At 46.4% G+C, this 16,333-nt stretch overlaps 1 protein-coding gene across 3 annotated transcripts in view; it reads right to left on the bottom strand.

The window, feature by feature from the left end:
* The window catches only part of TTC28 (tetratricopeptide repeat domain 28), a 1,605,451-nt gene that overhangs the window by 704,324 nt on the left and 884,794 nt on the right, over positions 1 to 16,333 (bottom strand). For all 3 annotated transcript variants that reach the window (XM_069214676.1, XM_069214678.1, XM_069214677.1), the window contains one exon: positions 8,222 to 8,494. In XM_069214676.1, coding sequence (XP_069070777.1) covers positions 8,222 to 8,494 — 273 coding nt within the window. The remainder of the gene's footprint in view (positions 1 to 8,221; positions 8,495 to 16,333) is intronic.

The raw sequence follows: 16,333 nt of genomic DNA, 5'->3' as shown, positions 1-16,333 counted from the left end.
CGCGGCGCAAAGCCGCATTGGTTAACATTGAAGCCTATGGGTTTCAGGAGCCAATGACGAAGTGCGCCGGCGGTCGCGGTACGCACCGCCGCGGTACGCACCGCCGCGGGCGTGACCGCCATTTTCTATCTGCTTAATCACTCGAGACCTGATCATCCACAGGAGAGGACCTATACTGCAAGTGCTGCTGTGACCTCGGTCTGGAAGATACAATGGCTGCTGCGACTGGGGAAAGGGCCCCTGCCTTCACGTCTGAAGAGTTGGAGAAGCTCGTGGATGGGGTCCTCCCCCAGTATGCGCTACTCTACGGTCCTCCAGACCAACAAGTGAGTACACCGGGTGCACATGGAATGGGCTATGCCTGTGTGGATTGGGGTGGATGTAAGTTGGTGAGGTGGGGGGCGAATGAGGAGTGCAATGCCCGTCAGATGAGAGCATGTGCCATATGGCAAAGTTGGTGGGGGGGGCAATCACATCTAACATGCAGGTCATTCATGATTTCCTCCTTTCCACCCTGTACATGTCAAATAGGTCAGCGCCCATCAGAAGATCGAGATTTGGCGTGCCATCGCCAAGGAAGTCCGGAACTTGGGGGTCCACAACAGACGGGGCACCCACTGCCGCAAGAGGTGGGAGGACATCCGCCGCGGAACAAGGAAGACCGCAGAAACACTGCTGGGGATGGCCTCCCAACCTAGGAGGGGTGCCAGTCGCACCATGACCCCCCTGATGTCCCGGATCCTGGCGGTGGCCTACCCTGAATTGGATGGGCGCTTTAAGACATCACAGCAGACACAAGGGGGTGAGTATCAGCACATTCTCCTATCTTTCTGCGCAGTGGAGGCGTCTGGGTGGGGGAGGAGGGCTGTGGGTGACATTAGGCCAGGGCGCTTTCTGTAGTGTAGTCCTCTCCCTTAGGCATGGCCCTGTGCCCCCGGCCCCCACCTCGGTAGGGTGACAAGTACAGCCATTGAAGGTCCAGCATCTCCCATGTGCGCGTTTGACGTCTCTTGGCCTGATGTCTTAGTCAGTAGTACTGAGTAGTGTACCCCGAATGCGCGGCTTAGTGCATTAGGCACCTGTGTCTGTCCTCTCTGCCAACGGTGTTGACATTGCATGCACTCAACCTGGTCTTCTTTTTTCTCCCCCCACCCTTTCTCTTCATCTTCTTGTGCATGTGTGCATTAGCATCATCAGGCGGAGGAGATTTGGCATCGGAGCACGAGGGAGCTGCAGGACACAAGGCCCCGGTGGGCCCAGGAACAGACACCGAGGGCACCAGGAGGGCGAGGGGAGCACCACGACGGGGACCGCTGGTGAGAGCAGCGAAAGCGACACGTCCTCGGATGGGAGCTCCCTAGGGGTGGCGGCAACATCCGTGCCCCCCGCCTCTACAGGTACAGCCGCCACCCAGCGCACCAGCCCCGCCCTCCCAGCAGCCCCTCAGTCTTCGCTCCGTGCCGGTTCGCCCAGGAAGGCGCGCGTCTCCTTCGCCCCAGGCACCTCAGCCCCTGCCCCTGTTGCCCCTGCTGCCCACAGTGCGGAGCTCATTGACCTGGTAAGGACGCTCATTGTTGGGCAGACGACCCTTTTGAATGCCATCCAGGGTGTGCAAAGGGAGGTGCAACAGAGCAATGCGTACCTGGAGGGCATTCATTCGGGTCAGGCTGCCCATCAACGAGCGTTCACTGCTCTGGCCTCAGCACTGACGGCAGCCATTGTCCCTGTTTCCAGCCTCCCTCTTCTTACTGCCTCCAGCCTTTCTCTGTCTCCTGTTCCTCAGCCTATCCCATCCACACCATCAGACCAGCCTGCACACACCTCAACACCCAAGAGCAGCTCATCCAAACACAAGCACCACAGATCCCACAAACACTCACCCAAGCAACACCCAGATGCAGACATGCCAACAGCCACTGCCACCCCTGTGTCCCCCTCCTCCTCGTCTCCCTCCTCCCTCCCTGTGACGTCTACACTCACACCTGCATGCACCCCAACATCAGCCAGTGCTTCCATCACCACCTCACCCTCCAGGACAGTCCACACTTGTGCAGTCACCACCCCCACTGCCATTTACACGTCCCCTGTGTCCTCTCCCACTGTGTCTGTCACCCCCTCTTCCAAGACACACAAACGCAGGCAGACACCCACCCAACAGCCATCCACCTCACGACAGCCTACAGCACCAGCACCTTCACCCAATGACAGCACACCTGACTCTCCTACAACCACCTCCTCTACCTCCACTTCCATCTCCACTTCTCCTACCCTTTACCTTGGCCCTAAAAAACTTTTCCTGGCTAACCTTAACCTCTTTCCCCCCGATGAGCTCCCCCATCCATCTTCAAAGAGTCCCAAGAGCACCGCAGCCACCACCAGCCCAGCTTCGGGTGTCACTGTTGTGCCTGGGTTCTGGAGCCCACCCTTTGCCAGCAGTGACACATCGATCAGCAGCAAGGACACGTCCAGCCCCCCTCCCGGCAAGAGGACCCGCAAAAACAAGGGCCGCCGTGCGAGGACCGACAGGGCTGCCCCCAAGGAGCAATGTGCGGCCACTTCACCACCCACACCATCTAGGGGAGGCAAGGGCCCGAGAGCCCCATCAAAGGAGCGGAAGGGCAGCAGGAGCGCGGAGAAGGTGGACCCCACATGCCACATCCCAGCTGGGAAGGAAGACACTAAGGAGGCCAGGAGTCCGTCCCCGAAGGGTCCAGAAACGTCACGGTCCGAGGGCGACTGAGCAGGGAGTCCAGGCCAGGTCTGGCTCCCTTGACCTGCTGGATGAGCACCGCTGAACAGGGCCCGCGGTGCAGAAGAGCACCGCTGAACAGGGCCCGCGGTGCAGAAGAGCACCGCTGAACAGGGCCCGCCGTGGAGATAGGCACCGCTGAACAGGGCCCGCCGTGGAGTAGAGCACCGCTGAACAGGGCCCGCGGTGCAGAAGAGCACCGCTGAACAGGGCCCGCGGTGGAAATAGGCACCGCTGAACAGGGCCCGCGGTGCAGAAGAGCACCGCTGAACAGGGCCCGCCGTGGAGAAGAGCACCGCTGAACAGGGCCCCGCCGTGGAGAAGAGCACCGCTGAACAGGGCCCCGCCATCTCAAGCACCGCTCCGCTGGGCCCTTCCTCTCAAGCACCGCTCCGCTGGGCACCGCCGTCTCAAGCACCGCTCCGCTGGGCACCGCCGTCTCAAGCACCGCTCCGCTGGGCCCTTCCTCTCAAGCACCGCTCCGCTGGGCCCTTCCTCTCAAGCACCGCTATGCTGGGCACCGCCGTCTCAAGCACCGCTCCGCTGGGCACCGCCGTCTCAAGCACCGCTCCGCTGGGCCCTTCCTCTCAAGCACCGCTACGCTGGGCACCGCCGTCTCAAGCACCGCTCCGCTGGGCACCGCCGTCTCAAGCACCGCTCCGCTGGGCCCTTCCTCTCAAGCACCGCTCCGCTGGGCACCGCCATCTCAAGCACCGCTCCGCTGGGCACCGCCGTCTCAAGCACCGTTTATGGTTCACTGTGCCCACCATGCCTCCTCCTTGACCAGTGGAGACTGTCATCCACCTGATGGACTGTGGCTTTGCACTCCCCAGGATGGTCCAGTGGGCAGCCCACCCACTGTAGAGACATTGAGAGACTGTGGCTTTGCACTCCCCAGGATGGTCCAGTGGGCAGCCCACCCACTGTAGAGACATTGAGAGACTGTGGCTTTGCACTCCCCAGGATGGTCCAGTGGGCAGCCCACCCACTGTAGAGACATTGAGAGACTGTGGCTTTGCACTCCCCAGGATGGTCCAGTGGGCATGGTGGCTCCTCGTGGATCTGGCGTCGTGGACTCATGTGGCTGTGGTGCCCCCCACTTCCCTTCCCCCTGAGGTGCCTGTAGTTTTTACATCTGATGCCCCTGCAGTGTTCTCTCCAAAGGACTCAGGTCTCCTGTGTGGGCTTTGCCCTTATTTCTCAAGACTTTGGCCCACGGACATGCTGAATTCGTAGGATGTGCAGGACTTGGTACTTCAGTTATACACTGATGTGTATGTCATTAGTTTTGTTGTGAATATCTTTCATGGTTGTACGATAATTTTCTGGAGCTTTTTGGTACATAAATATTTATTCCAAATATGATTATGTCCTAGCATTTTTCAGGGGTGTTTGGGTGGTGTCACTGTGACTTGGTGCTCTGCATTGGTGAGTACATAGTTGGGGGGGGGGGGGGTCGCATATGTGTGTGCCCGTAACCTTTCGTCCTCCCCCTCCCGTGTGTCGTAGGTGCAGTACTCACCGTTGTCGTCTGCGCCGGACTTCGTACTCGTGGTAGATGAGAAGGTAGACGAGAGCAGGTAGGATGTTTAATTCGGGTTCCATGCTGTCCTCCTTCCTCCTGGAGTGCGTAGTGGTGAGCGTTTTCCCGTCCGTAGTCTGTTTCCGCTGTGTTTTTATCGGCGGTGCTCCCGCCCCGGAAAAGGTGGCGTATTGGTGAGTTGGAATAGTGTGGGCGGTACATTGTCTGCCGCCTGTCTGTTGGCGGTGACCGCCGCGTTGTTTGTTTGTACCGCCGTGGCGGTCGGAGTGTTAAGGTGGCTGTCTGTGTTGGCGGTTCCCGCCAGGCTCAGAATCCCATTTTTTTTACCACCAGCCTGTTGGCGGGTTGGCCGCCGCTTTAACACCGACCGCCAGGGTTAGAATCACCCCCAAAATGAGCTGACAGCAGGGTGAGATAGGAGGATCCTTAAGGAATGGTTATTGTTGCTGCCAATTCTACAATATAGAGAAATCAGAGGAATTGCATTAGTAGGACATATGGCTACAAAGTGTATTGTAGTGCTTTACTGTTAGAGAAGGTAGAGAAATGGGAAGGTTGTTCGGAAAAGCAGCAAAAACACAGATGTGAAAAGAGTTGTTTTTGATTTCAAGCTTGTAACTTGCCTACATGTTTTGAAAATGGAGCTAGACCAAAAAGAAAAAATGAACAAAGTTGGCAATAATGATTAGCTTTTTGAGCTACAGCACCAATCACCAAAATTTGGATGTAACCTAGAGGTCATAAAAATAAATACAAACTAAGATTTTTGAACCCTTAGCCTTCGAAGGTCACTCAAAAGAGTATTACCAAAATATGAAATATCAATCTTACAGAAATAAAAAAAAACTGCAAAACTGGGATAACATGTGCCATATAAGAACAATCTTTTATTACGAAATGTGTCAAACCACTGACGACAAGACTACAGCCTCTTCCACAAATTCCTTAATATAGGATCAACAGTTTCACACCACAGTGTGTGATATGGTTCACCTATGAAGTATTTAAAATGTTAAATTTGCTAAACAATGACTACTTCCAGCTCTCGCCTAGGAAACAGCATCTACCTGGTACAAGGACCTTTATATAGTCCTTTATTCATGAGTTAACACGTGATGGTGTAAGTGAAGTAAGTGTAACTGAGTAATACAAAAGGGACACTGATTCTATTTTCTGACATGAGTGTGGTCTTCATGAGACGGTCTCTCTAATAAGAGAGATGAAGTAACTCTACTTTTATGTAGTTGGATCACCCGTCCCAGTTTACAAGTAGCTAGGACTGACGTGGGCAATCCTAGAAGGAATGAAGAAGGTAGGTAGGGAAGGAATACTGTGCCAGCTAGAAGTTGGTATCCATGGAAGAAACGGAGTGGGCAAATCACAGACAAAATGAGAAATGCAGTAGTGGAAGGAATGCAGTTGTAAAACAGTGAAGGAGTTAGGTAGTCAGAAACAATTGAGCATTTGTGGTTAGAAATGTTTGGGCAATCACATAACAGTTGAGAAAATCAGCAAGGAAGGAATAGGATTGGCGTCAATTGAATAAGTGTAGAGGACATTCCAAGAAGGAGCAAATGGACAGACAGAGAAGAAATGAAGTGAACAGCTGGAAGTGGGAATCACTGGAAGGTAAAATGTGGGAAATAACAAAAGGATTAAGGCCCGCTGCCACTGAAGAAATAAAGTTGCAAGCCAGTGAAGGAATGAACGGGACAGTAATTGAAGGAACGCAGTGCATTCATAGACAAGAAATAAAGTGGGCAGTCACAGCAGAAATGAAAAGTGTAGCCAGGCAATGAATGCAATGTGAGTCCCCATATATGTAACGGAGAAGGCAGTCCTGGAAAGAAATACTTGGCCGGGTATGGAAGGAATGAAGAGTGCAATTAGATTATTTAATGTTGTAATTTAATATCGCTCCTTTGCCTTTTCCAAACATTTGAATGCATCGCGCCAAACGTATTTTCATAGTGATAATATTGCCTATTTTTTGGGATTCTTTTCTATAATTACTTTGGAAAATTATTCAACCACAGTTGTGGTGTCTTCTGATGGAAAACATATCTACATAATAAACAAAAATAAGAATTCATTGTGGGTACTCTTCAACTGTGAACTCTCCTAGACAACAAACAATGTATCCAACACTTGTGCACTTCTGGACTTTAATAGGAGTACTGGTAGACAGAAAGCCCTTGTCTTTTTCTCCCTGACACACAGAGTACAGTTCAGCAACCAGCTGAACGGAATCGATAAAGGCCAGTACATGCAGATATGGATCATTCATCTAGGAACACATCTCACAGAGTGTGGTTTATTTTGTGAGTAGATATGCTGGTTTAGTTTTTTTTTGCATTTTTCAGCTTCTACGTACTACCGTAGCACTGATATATTGGGATATATATTCGGTTAATTTCCTACGGGGATATATTCAGTTGATTTTCTACCTTTTTATTGTTTTTTTTCTGTAAGGCTGGGGCAACCTGGGTTTGTTTCAGTATGCTATGAAGGCGATGGTCTGTGAAGAGTTTTGTGCACATCACAAAATCTTTGTTTTACTGTGTGATAATCGATTATTTCAAGTGAGAGGGCATGGAGGGAGGCATAGTTTTGAACTTTTTGGTGTTTGTTGATAGCTTACGTTGGGAGACATGCACATATGCCATGCAAAGGTATCATTACAGTACCGTATTCTGGAGATCCTGACTGCAAAGGACAAAAGCTATTCTATGAGGTAAAAGTGCTAGACCTAAAATATATGTGGTTTATGTCACTGACTACACTGTATAAATACATCTGACCAAAGTGGCACGAAACTACAAATATATGATCTATCAATCAGAAGAAGTAAGAGTGCCTTTATGGGTTAGAACATTTACAAGGTTCAATTAGGTTCATCAAGACACATGCAGTGAGACACTACAAGACATTCTCAACAAGGGAATCTCAAGCAAGCCTGGTTGCACATACTCTTCTTGTGCTCCGGTAGGAGCAGTGAGAGAGCGGCCTAGGCCAGCAGGAAGTCACAACCCAGACACAAGGACACCTCCAGGAAGCAGAAGTGCCCAGCAACAATGCAGGCAGGGAGTAGGGAAACACAGGGTGGCCTCAGAGTCAATGGCCAGTGGTCATAGTGGGCACAAAGTCCTGTGTGGACAGGAGTGGTGGAATAGCACCATATGACAAGAGAAGAAAAAGCACAGTCAAAAGAGGCAAGATCCATGCAAGTCTTTCAAGAAATGCCATGAAATCCCAATAAAGGAGTGCAGTGCATAAAATACGGTGAGATGAAATCACCGATGATGATGCTGCAACGATGTACTTCCGGAGATGAATTAACCTAAATGCATTCTTAACTGCAGCGAGCTTGGTACTCAGTGGGTGAACGTGGATCATCTCAGTTTTGTCACTGTGATAGCTTACACTTTTTCTTCAGCCTGACTGATGAACGCACCTAATGGATGATTTTAGCAAAGAGTGTTGGAATCTATTTCGGCAATAATTTTATCACTATTCAGAAATTCTAATGTCTCACAAGCAACGTTCCATGAGTTCAGGACAAAGTACAATCTTAAATCAGAAAGGTGAAGGTTACAGTGTGGATTTTAAAAGGATACCAAATAGTGTATTTGTTTTCCCCAATAATGGGATGAACTGTACAAGGGCCAAAATTGAATGCAAATTGTAACTACAATAACAGATTTCTGTTACTCTATGCAATTGATGAAGTACCATACATTTTATTAAGAAAGTTAAGATTTTATAAGCCAAATTTTGTTTTAACTCGATCAGATGAGTCAGGGTCATATATATGCACACAGCAGATTAATTGATGTTTTGTATGAAGTCCAGTCTAAACCTCTGCATCATCCCCAATGAAGCAAGTCATTGTACGTAACTTGAGGATAGAACTAAAAACACCATCTTACCTAAAGTTTTGGCTACTTCCAGGTCCTGCTGCATGTATCCCGTACTTTTCTCTGTGTTCCCGAGAGACCAGTATGCACTGCTCAGCGCAGAGAAGACAGACCCCCTCAACTTCAAACTGCAGGTCCCGATCTTCAGTGCTGCTTCTAAAACCACCACAGAGGCCCCATGATGCCCGGCAGTCAGAAGTTCTTGGCCGATCACTGACACCACCACAAATGGGCTTTTGTCCAGCTTCATCTTCTGAAGTTGCTGATAGGTTGGCTCCAGGGACTCTAATGTGAAAAGAAAGTGGGCTATTTTTAAAAAAAGTAAGTCATTTCAAAGCGTTAGAGTAAAGGGTGGCACTGAGGCGTGTATGTACACATTGTGTTCACAAGGTTTGAGTACTGTCATTAAATGACTACATCAATCTAACCAATAGTGACGATCTTTAATAGGAATCAAAGTTTGTAACTGTGTGACCAGTCAGATGGAATATTCTGCTGTATTTCTAGAAGCTGCGATGAATACACTTTGTTTACTGCAATTATTTGCTACCATGGTATCAGAAAACCAGTTCTGGGTACATGATATCTCCAAATTAAACTTGAGCATCCTCTGTTTAGAAGGTTTAGGCCTATTGAGGCGCTGGAGCTGAGCATTCTAGGATGGTCGTGGGGAATGGCCTGTCTTGAACCATCATGGTCATCCATGGCTCGGGTGACGTCTTGAAACCTTCAAGTAAAGCATGCTTTTAGGGAAGTCTCTGAAATGCACTTAAGTATGGGACTGTGATGTCCTGAAAATGCCCTATGTCTATTTTGTTCAGGCATGACTTGGAAGGTAACATGCAAGTGCCCTATTTGTAGGCATGCATTACTATCAAGCTTGGCTCTGTGGATGCCTGTCTGGAAGCATTCTGTCCACGTATCGCTTTCAGATGTCTGGGGGATTCTCTGTCTAGAAGCATCACATTTAAGTATGCTCTGGGGATGTCCTGAGGGATGGTCTGCAGGAAGTTTCAAGCTCAAAAATGTCCCTTGGAAAATCCCAGGAACAGTTTATCCCTATTCAAGCATGAAATATGTGATGGCTTGGGAACGCCTTTTCTGTGCATAAGAAATACAAGTTATTTTCTCAGCTGTGCCCCCTTTCCTCCACCCCACCCCCCACAGAAATGATGGCTTAACTCCATTTGCAACATTTTTTAAACTTTTCTTTTACTCACCTCCTTCAAAATAATATAATTCAAAATTAAATGTTTGCATTTAATTTTAACTCTGATACTCTTTATAACCCTTCCTCGGGAGAATTTTTCACATATATGTCAACATGCTTGTGAATAACAAGCAAAAATGCAATGCATTTTTCAGCCAATTCAGACATCTGTTTGAAAGAAACATCAATCCCTATTTTATCAGCATTTCGCTTAATTATTCACAGTTAATGCACATTATTCTCAGTCTCTTTCTGGTACTGATTTTAGTCTAGGCTTATGTTCCTGCTTACCGGAATAAGAACCATACTTTCGCTTTAGCATGAGCAGAAGTATCGCATTAAAGTTCCTTCTACCGTTTTACAAACTAACTTCACTGTCTCTTCTCGGTTGAAAACCAAAAGCGAGGCACTGAAATTCCTGTGACTTAATGAGAGGCGTTGTATTGGTAGCGTGCCAGTCACATTTGCGACTATTCATATATCTCTAATGCTCTTTTATTTCTCCTACTTGTCTGAGCTTAAACACATCCATTCGTTTTTCACCATCATCTCATCTTTGTTACTGTTTACCTTTAAACTGTACGATGGTGTATATACAGTTTCATTTTTGACTTATTTATGGTTTGTTTTACTATGTTAATAAGCCATACCGTAATTTCGTGTATGACGTAGGATAGGTATCCTCGCAGTGGCCATTCTCTGACATTCCCTGCAGTTGTTAGCTGGGCAAAACACAACTGCCTGATTCAAAGAAGTGTGTGCATTGTTTTCTTTTTCAAAAGTGAACCTAATGCTTTCCCATTAGAAACCTGTTTTGTCTCACAATATACTAGCACGTTTTAAAATTATTGTTATCTGGCTAGGCGTCACATTAAAACGAATTATTGCATTATTAAAAGTTAGAAAAACTAACTAAACACGTCTAGTGATTTGAAAAAAAACAGACAATATTTTTTTTTTCTACAACAGCTACAGAAGAATGTTAACATGAGGAACTATTTAAATCCCTCGAAAGCCGCACAAAAAAGCAAATCAAATACCCATAACCATATGAATTATTTGCATTTTTGTTCATTGATCCGTGCAGACATATGCATAGCTGCCAGGTGACTCACGTCATAAGTGATATCTTCAGCCAGTCCTGACTCTGTGCCCTACATAACTTGTAATCTTGGACATGTAGTTTTTTACCCTTATGGATATGACCAGGACCATGTATTCATCCGGCCTGTAAAGCATTGTTAACCAAAATCTTAGGTCTTCTTTGAGTTTTACAGATGACATGGCTGCTTCGCAACAACACAAACCTTCAAGTGCGTTGCAGTGTTTTTATATGCGTTGGCTGTGGGCAAGGGCACCTATGTGTGTGTAGCCATTGTGAAAGCCTGAGGTTGTTCTACCTTTATGCACCAGTGCATTCATGCAGTTTGTCCTGGCAAGCAAGTGCCTAAATCAGAGCTGTCTGCCTGAATCAACACCCATATATTTGTTGATCTATGAGTGTGTGAAAGCTTGTATTTGTGCCCATGACCAGTATCATAGAAAGGGCGTAATGACCCTCATTCTAACCAATGAAAGTGGCTGGGTAGTTAAAGACTGCCATAATTCCCATGCAGTGTGCTCCTTGCAACCTTTGGTGACTAAAGAATCTATACCATCTGCACAACTGAAAGCTACAACCCTTCATGTGTCCCCTTATGCTGTGCGCATGCACTTTACAGAAGGCAAACTTATTTGTTTTGTCACTGTTTGTTTCAGATTTAGCTCCATTTTCTCAGGATCAAAGGCATGCCAGGGCACGAAAACATGTAAAGAACACTGTACAATGTAATCCTTTGTTTGAAGGATAATTTTCCAATCAAACCCTTCGTAGGTTTCTTTATTGGTATTTCATGACAAGGGTTCAATAAAAAAAACCTAACAAAACACTTTCTGAAATCCCAGTAATGTGTTCAGTGTGTCTATCGCACAAAAAGTCCGCAAGGATTTCTCAGAAGCTAAAACACCTTTGAAGTTTCAGATTAATGATACCTTACCCAGAGACCATATTGTTATCTCCGGCACGGAAAGGTTAGAGATCTGGAATTTGTTCTAATTGCCTTGTGGTGTTCTGGTGCTGGAGTCTAGAATATTAGAAGATCAAGTGATACAAACACAACTACTTTATTGGACACAGTGCAAATAACGTACTGTGAATTGGACTGAGTGGTCTCTAAGTATTTCAGAGAGTACACCAACATAAAATAAGCCCATATGTGTCTTAAAATAGCCTGTTATAGTTAATTGGCCCTATTCAGAAAGAAAGTATATTCACCTATATCTATATCTCTCCAGCACAATATTATTTTATGTGATATATATATATATATATATATATATATATATATATATATATATATATATATATAAATATATATTAGGTTCAAGTTTTACATGCACAAAACTATAGAAATTCAGCTTTTATAATTAGAGTTATTTCAAGTAACTATGACTCGCACCCTCGCCTTGCACAGTTTTCTCATCAATAATTTTAATGCAAACAATACAGTGATATTACCAATGATTTCATAAGTGATGTAATATCTGGGGTAATTAGCAGTACATGCAAGGGCACGAGTTATAGTTACTTGAAATAACTCTGGCTATAAAAGCTAAATTTCTACGGTTTTGTGTATGTACAAATTGAACCTGGCTATAACGTCCCTGTCTATTCGTCTTTTAGAAAATGTCTAAGTCCCGACTATAATTCTATTTCTGGCCATAACGTTTCTATACCCTTTGTGTTGTTCAGTGAACTTCTAGGGCTTTCTAATGTTAAGTAAGATGCCCATCAAAATGCACAGTGGGGGGGGGTTGCACGCATAGCCTGGTCTGGCATTATGCTGCCCCACCCAAGCTTGCTGCTGCTGTCCCCCCTCCTTGCCATCCATTGTCCAAGTCCATGCACCTGCTCCGTCATTACAGCTCTATGATGCCATTTTTCTGCCACTGCCCTTTTTGCCTGCCCTGAACTGTTACCTCGCTGCCCCATCCACCTCCTCCCTGCCCTCTGTTGTCTGAGTTCATGCACGAACCACCTCCTCCTGTCATGCATGTTCTGGTGTCCTGCCACGGCCCTCCATTTAACTTGATGTCCCTGCCCACTCCTCCTGCCCTCCATTGCCTAACTCTATGCCCCATCATTGACCTCCTGCTTAGCCCCTGTGCTTAGCTTGCTGCCCCTACTCTCCTTCCCCCTGCCCTCAAATGTCTGTGAGCATGTCCATGCTCCCTCCTTTTTACCTATCATGTTCCAAGGATCTGCCATTGCCCCTCCTATCTACTCAGAGTGGTCTGTTGAGCTGCCACTGCCCCTCCCACTTACCTAGCATAGTCAGATGGCTTCTGCCTGTCCCTTCCACCTCTGTCCTGCCTGTCCGAGTTCCATGCCCTTAACACCTCCCTCCTGTCCTCCTTGGTCTATTTTGATGCCACTCCCTTCTGCCCTCCATGCTCTGTTGTGCTACAACGGCTCCTCCTGCCTGCCCTGTATGGTCTGTTGTGAAGACCCTTACCCGGCCCTCTCTTCTCTATGTCCGACCCCCTACCCCTCCCTTCTCTCTTCCATGGTCCTTTGTGCAAGCCCCTGCCCTCCCTTACCTACCATGGCCATTGTGCTGCCACTAACCCCCCACCAACTGCTTGCCATGCATGATTTTTGCTGCTCTGACTTCCTCTCACCTTCCCCCATTGTCTGTTTGTATGCCATTATAGTCGCACTGTTGCCCTCCATTGTGTGTTGTGCTTCCAGTGCCCATCCCAGCTGCCCTCCATGGTCAGCTTGCTGCTCCTGCCCTGTCCCTTTACCCCCTGCCCTCTGTTTTCCATATGCAGGCCCCCATCCCCTTCCTCCTGCCTTAACTGGTCCGTTTTCTTGTCCCTGTCCTCTCCCTCCTGCCCTTCATGGTCCGTTATGCTGCAACTGTCCTTCCTGTCTATCCGCTATGGTTAGCTTGCTGCCTTTTCTTCTTTCCCCTCTGATCTCTCTTGTTCATGTAAATGGTTCTGCCCACTCCCTATTGCATTGCTATGGTCCGTTGTGCTGAACTGCTATCCTGCTTGCCCTGTGTGGTGTATTATGCTCTTGCAACCCCTGACGCCTGCCCTGTAAGGTCAGTTTGGTGCACCTGCCCATCTTCTTCCTGACTTCTGTTATCTGAGTCCATGCCACTACCCCATTTCTCCTGCCATCTGTGATCCAATGTACCATACTTGCCAACATTTTGAACTTGGTGAGAGGGAGATTGTGAAAATAAAACCTGGAGAATTGATTGTCCCACTGACTTACAATGAAACAGGAGATTTTTAGGCAGAATACAGATACAATAAAGCCCTTTTGGGCTTACAAACATCAGGAGTCTCCTGCCTGAAGCAGGTCTGTTGGCATGTACGGTTGTACTGTCACTGCCTCTACCCTGGGCCTTCAATGGTCTGTCATATTGACTCAGCCACTCTTGCCTGTCCTGCATCCTGCATTGAAGGTTTGTTGCCCCCGTTCCCCTTCCCCCTGCCCTCCATGGTTCATTGTGCTGCCACTGCCCCTCCTGCCTGCCCAGCATGGTCGACTTGTTCCCTGCACCCTCCTACCTGCCCTCAATTATCCGAGTCCGTGTCCCTGACATTTGCCTCTCTACAGTACTCTAATGAACGACTAGATTGCAAACATTCTATATTTGTTACAAAAGTGTGGCACACCTCACGTCATCTTGATGTAATCAAAACTAATACCTAAAGAATTTCCTTTAGAAATTATAAAATTTAGAAGGTTTTATTCTCATAGAAATTATGGTTAGTGCTCTAAAACCTAAAATGAGGACATATTTTCTGAGCTCTCAAATAGCCACAAATCACTTTTAAATTATTTGCTATCTTTATGGGGTTTTTTTCCAGTTGATTGCATGTTACACTTAGAGGAGAGGATGTGGCATTACGGCCATAGCTGCAGACTTTACAACTGGGGAACCAGGTTTGAGTTTCAGCATCAGCTCGACATGCTGTGATTCTGGGCAAATCACTTAATGTCCCCATGCCTAAAGCCAAAATTAATGTGTCCTTATGTAATGTTACTGATGCTCATGTAAAGCACTCAAATACCTGCCGGTCAAGTCTGCGCTATATAAACTGCAAAAAAACAAAAAAATATGTGTTTGCACACTTCTGTCAATGGGCTTTGCTTGGGCTAAATGTGGGTGGTAAGTGGGCTACATTTGGACTCTTTTTTCTTAGGTGGCCCTCTTGGGAGACTTATTTGTTATGAAGCTCCCTAAATTCCTCATTTGCTGCAGTAGCCTCGGTAGAAAATGTTTTCAGTTTTCCACTTCGATACCATCAAGATGGCGTTCAGATGTGCCACACCTTTGGCATGAATTCAGAATGTTAGCACTCTAGTTGCTTATTAAAACACTGTGGTAAAGCTGCTGATCACCAGGGCGTTAAATGGCAGTCTACTGCTGTTGATAGTGCATGTTTCAGTCTGCATGCCAGAATGTTTTAATGAAATAGAAGAGGAAGATATTTGAGAACTCACTTAAAACATGTCCTAATTTTTCTTTCTACAGCACAAACCATAATTTATATGACAACATGAACTCCCTTATTGTGTTCCTTTCTAAATTAAATGTTTTAAGTTTTACCAGTTTGATTCAATCAAGATAGGTTCCGGTGTGCCATATCTTTGTCATAAGTAAGACTGTTAGTGCTCTAGTTGTTCTTTAGAAAACTCTGGGAGGCTGCAGTAGAACACAAGGGAATCAATTGGCAGGCTGCTTCCTCTAGAAGCACATGTTTTACTGAGAATGTCAGACTTCATTCTCATATGGCAGAGAAAGATAGAGTGAATTTACATAAAATATGCTCTCGTTTTAACTTTTGGAGCACCTTCCATAAACTCTATGGCCAAATCATGAGAAAACAGTTTTCTCTCAAACATGATTCACAAAATCCCTACAGAGGGCTTTTTTTCAAGGGTTAAATGACATTAGAACACACCACAATTCCTAAACGTAGTATGGTACTGTCAACAAAGGATTTATATTGTAACTAAAACCTGTTATCACCCTTTCTACGTTCTCCTTTTTATGATCCTCAAAAACTGGCTTTTCCTACAATGCATTTCAGTGAGGTGCTATCATGTATGTTCGCCCCAAGATGGCTGCCAGCACTTCTTGGTTGAAGGGCGGACAGCCAATCAGATCTCACAATAAAATCTATGCTTAGGCTCCACCCAGATATATACATTTCTTTTTTCTTTAACAACTTCAAAACTACTGAACAGACTTACGCCGAAGAACAAAAAGCACGATCTGCACACCAAGATCTAGCTTCCTGCCAAGCTTGGTATAATTCCATTAAGCGGTTCGGACTGTAGTTATGTCTAAAGACCCTAAGGGAAAAATGTGCTTTGGGACCCCCCCCTTTTTCTCGGGCCCGCCTGATGGATGACTCCAAAACTTTCAAGACAGCAGTTGAAGTGAGTGGCGTATTAATTTTGGAAAGTTCGTGAGGATTCGTCAAACGATGCCAAAGTTATGGGAAAACAAAAAACTCTTTCCCTATGGGGAAACAAGAGATCCTAACTATAACTATCTACTGGCGAATATAAGTTGGATATAATATATATATATATATATATATATGTATATATATATATTCACTAAAAAAACAAAGTTTACTGGGATGTTATAGTTAGGCTCACATTTCACAAGTACAAAACCAGTGAAATTCAGAGAGTTATAGTTAGCTCAGCTAACTGTAACTTGCAGCCCTGTAATGCACTGCTCATGACCTCACATATTACATCACTCATCACTTGGTCAGTGACATCAATGATGACGGCCTTGGGTACCCCATTCCCCAGAGCCCCGTTGTCAGTCCTG

This window comes from Pleurodeles waltl, chromosome 11, assembly GCF_031143425.1.
Source record: "Pleurodeles waltl isolate 20211129_DDA chromosome 11, aPleWal1.hap1.20221129, whole genome shotgun sequence".
Lineage (NCBI taxonomy): Eukaryota > Metazoa > Chordata > Amphibia > Caudata > Salamandridae > Pleurodeles > Pleurodeles waltl.
This window is presented reverse-complemented; position numbering and strand designations above follow the sequence as displayed.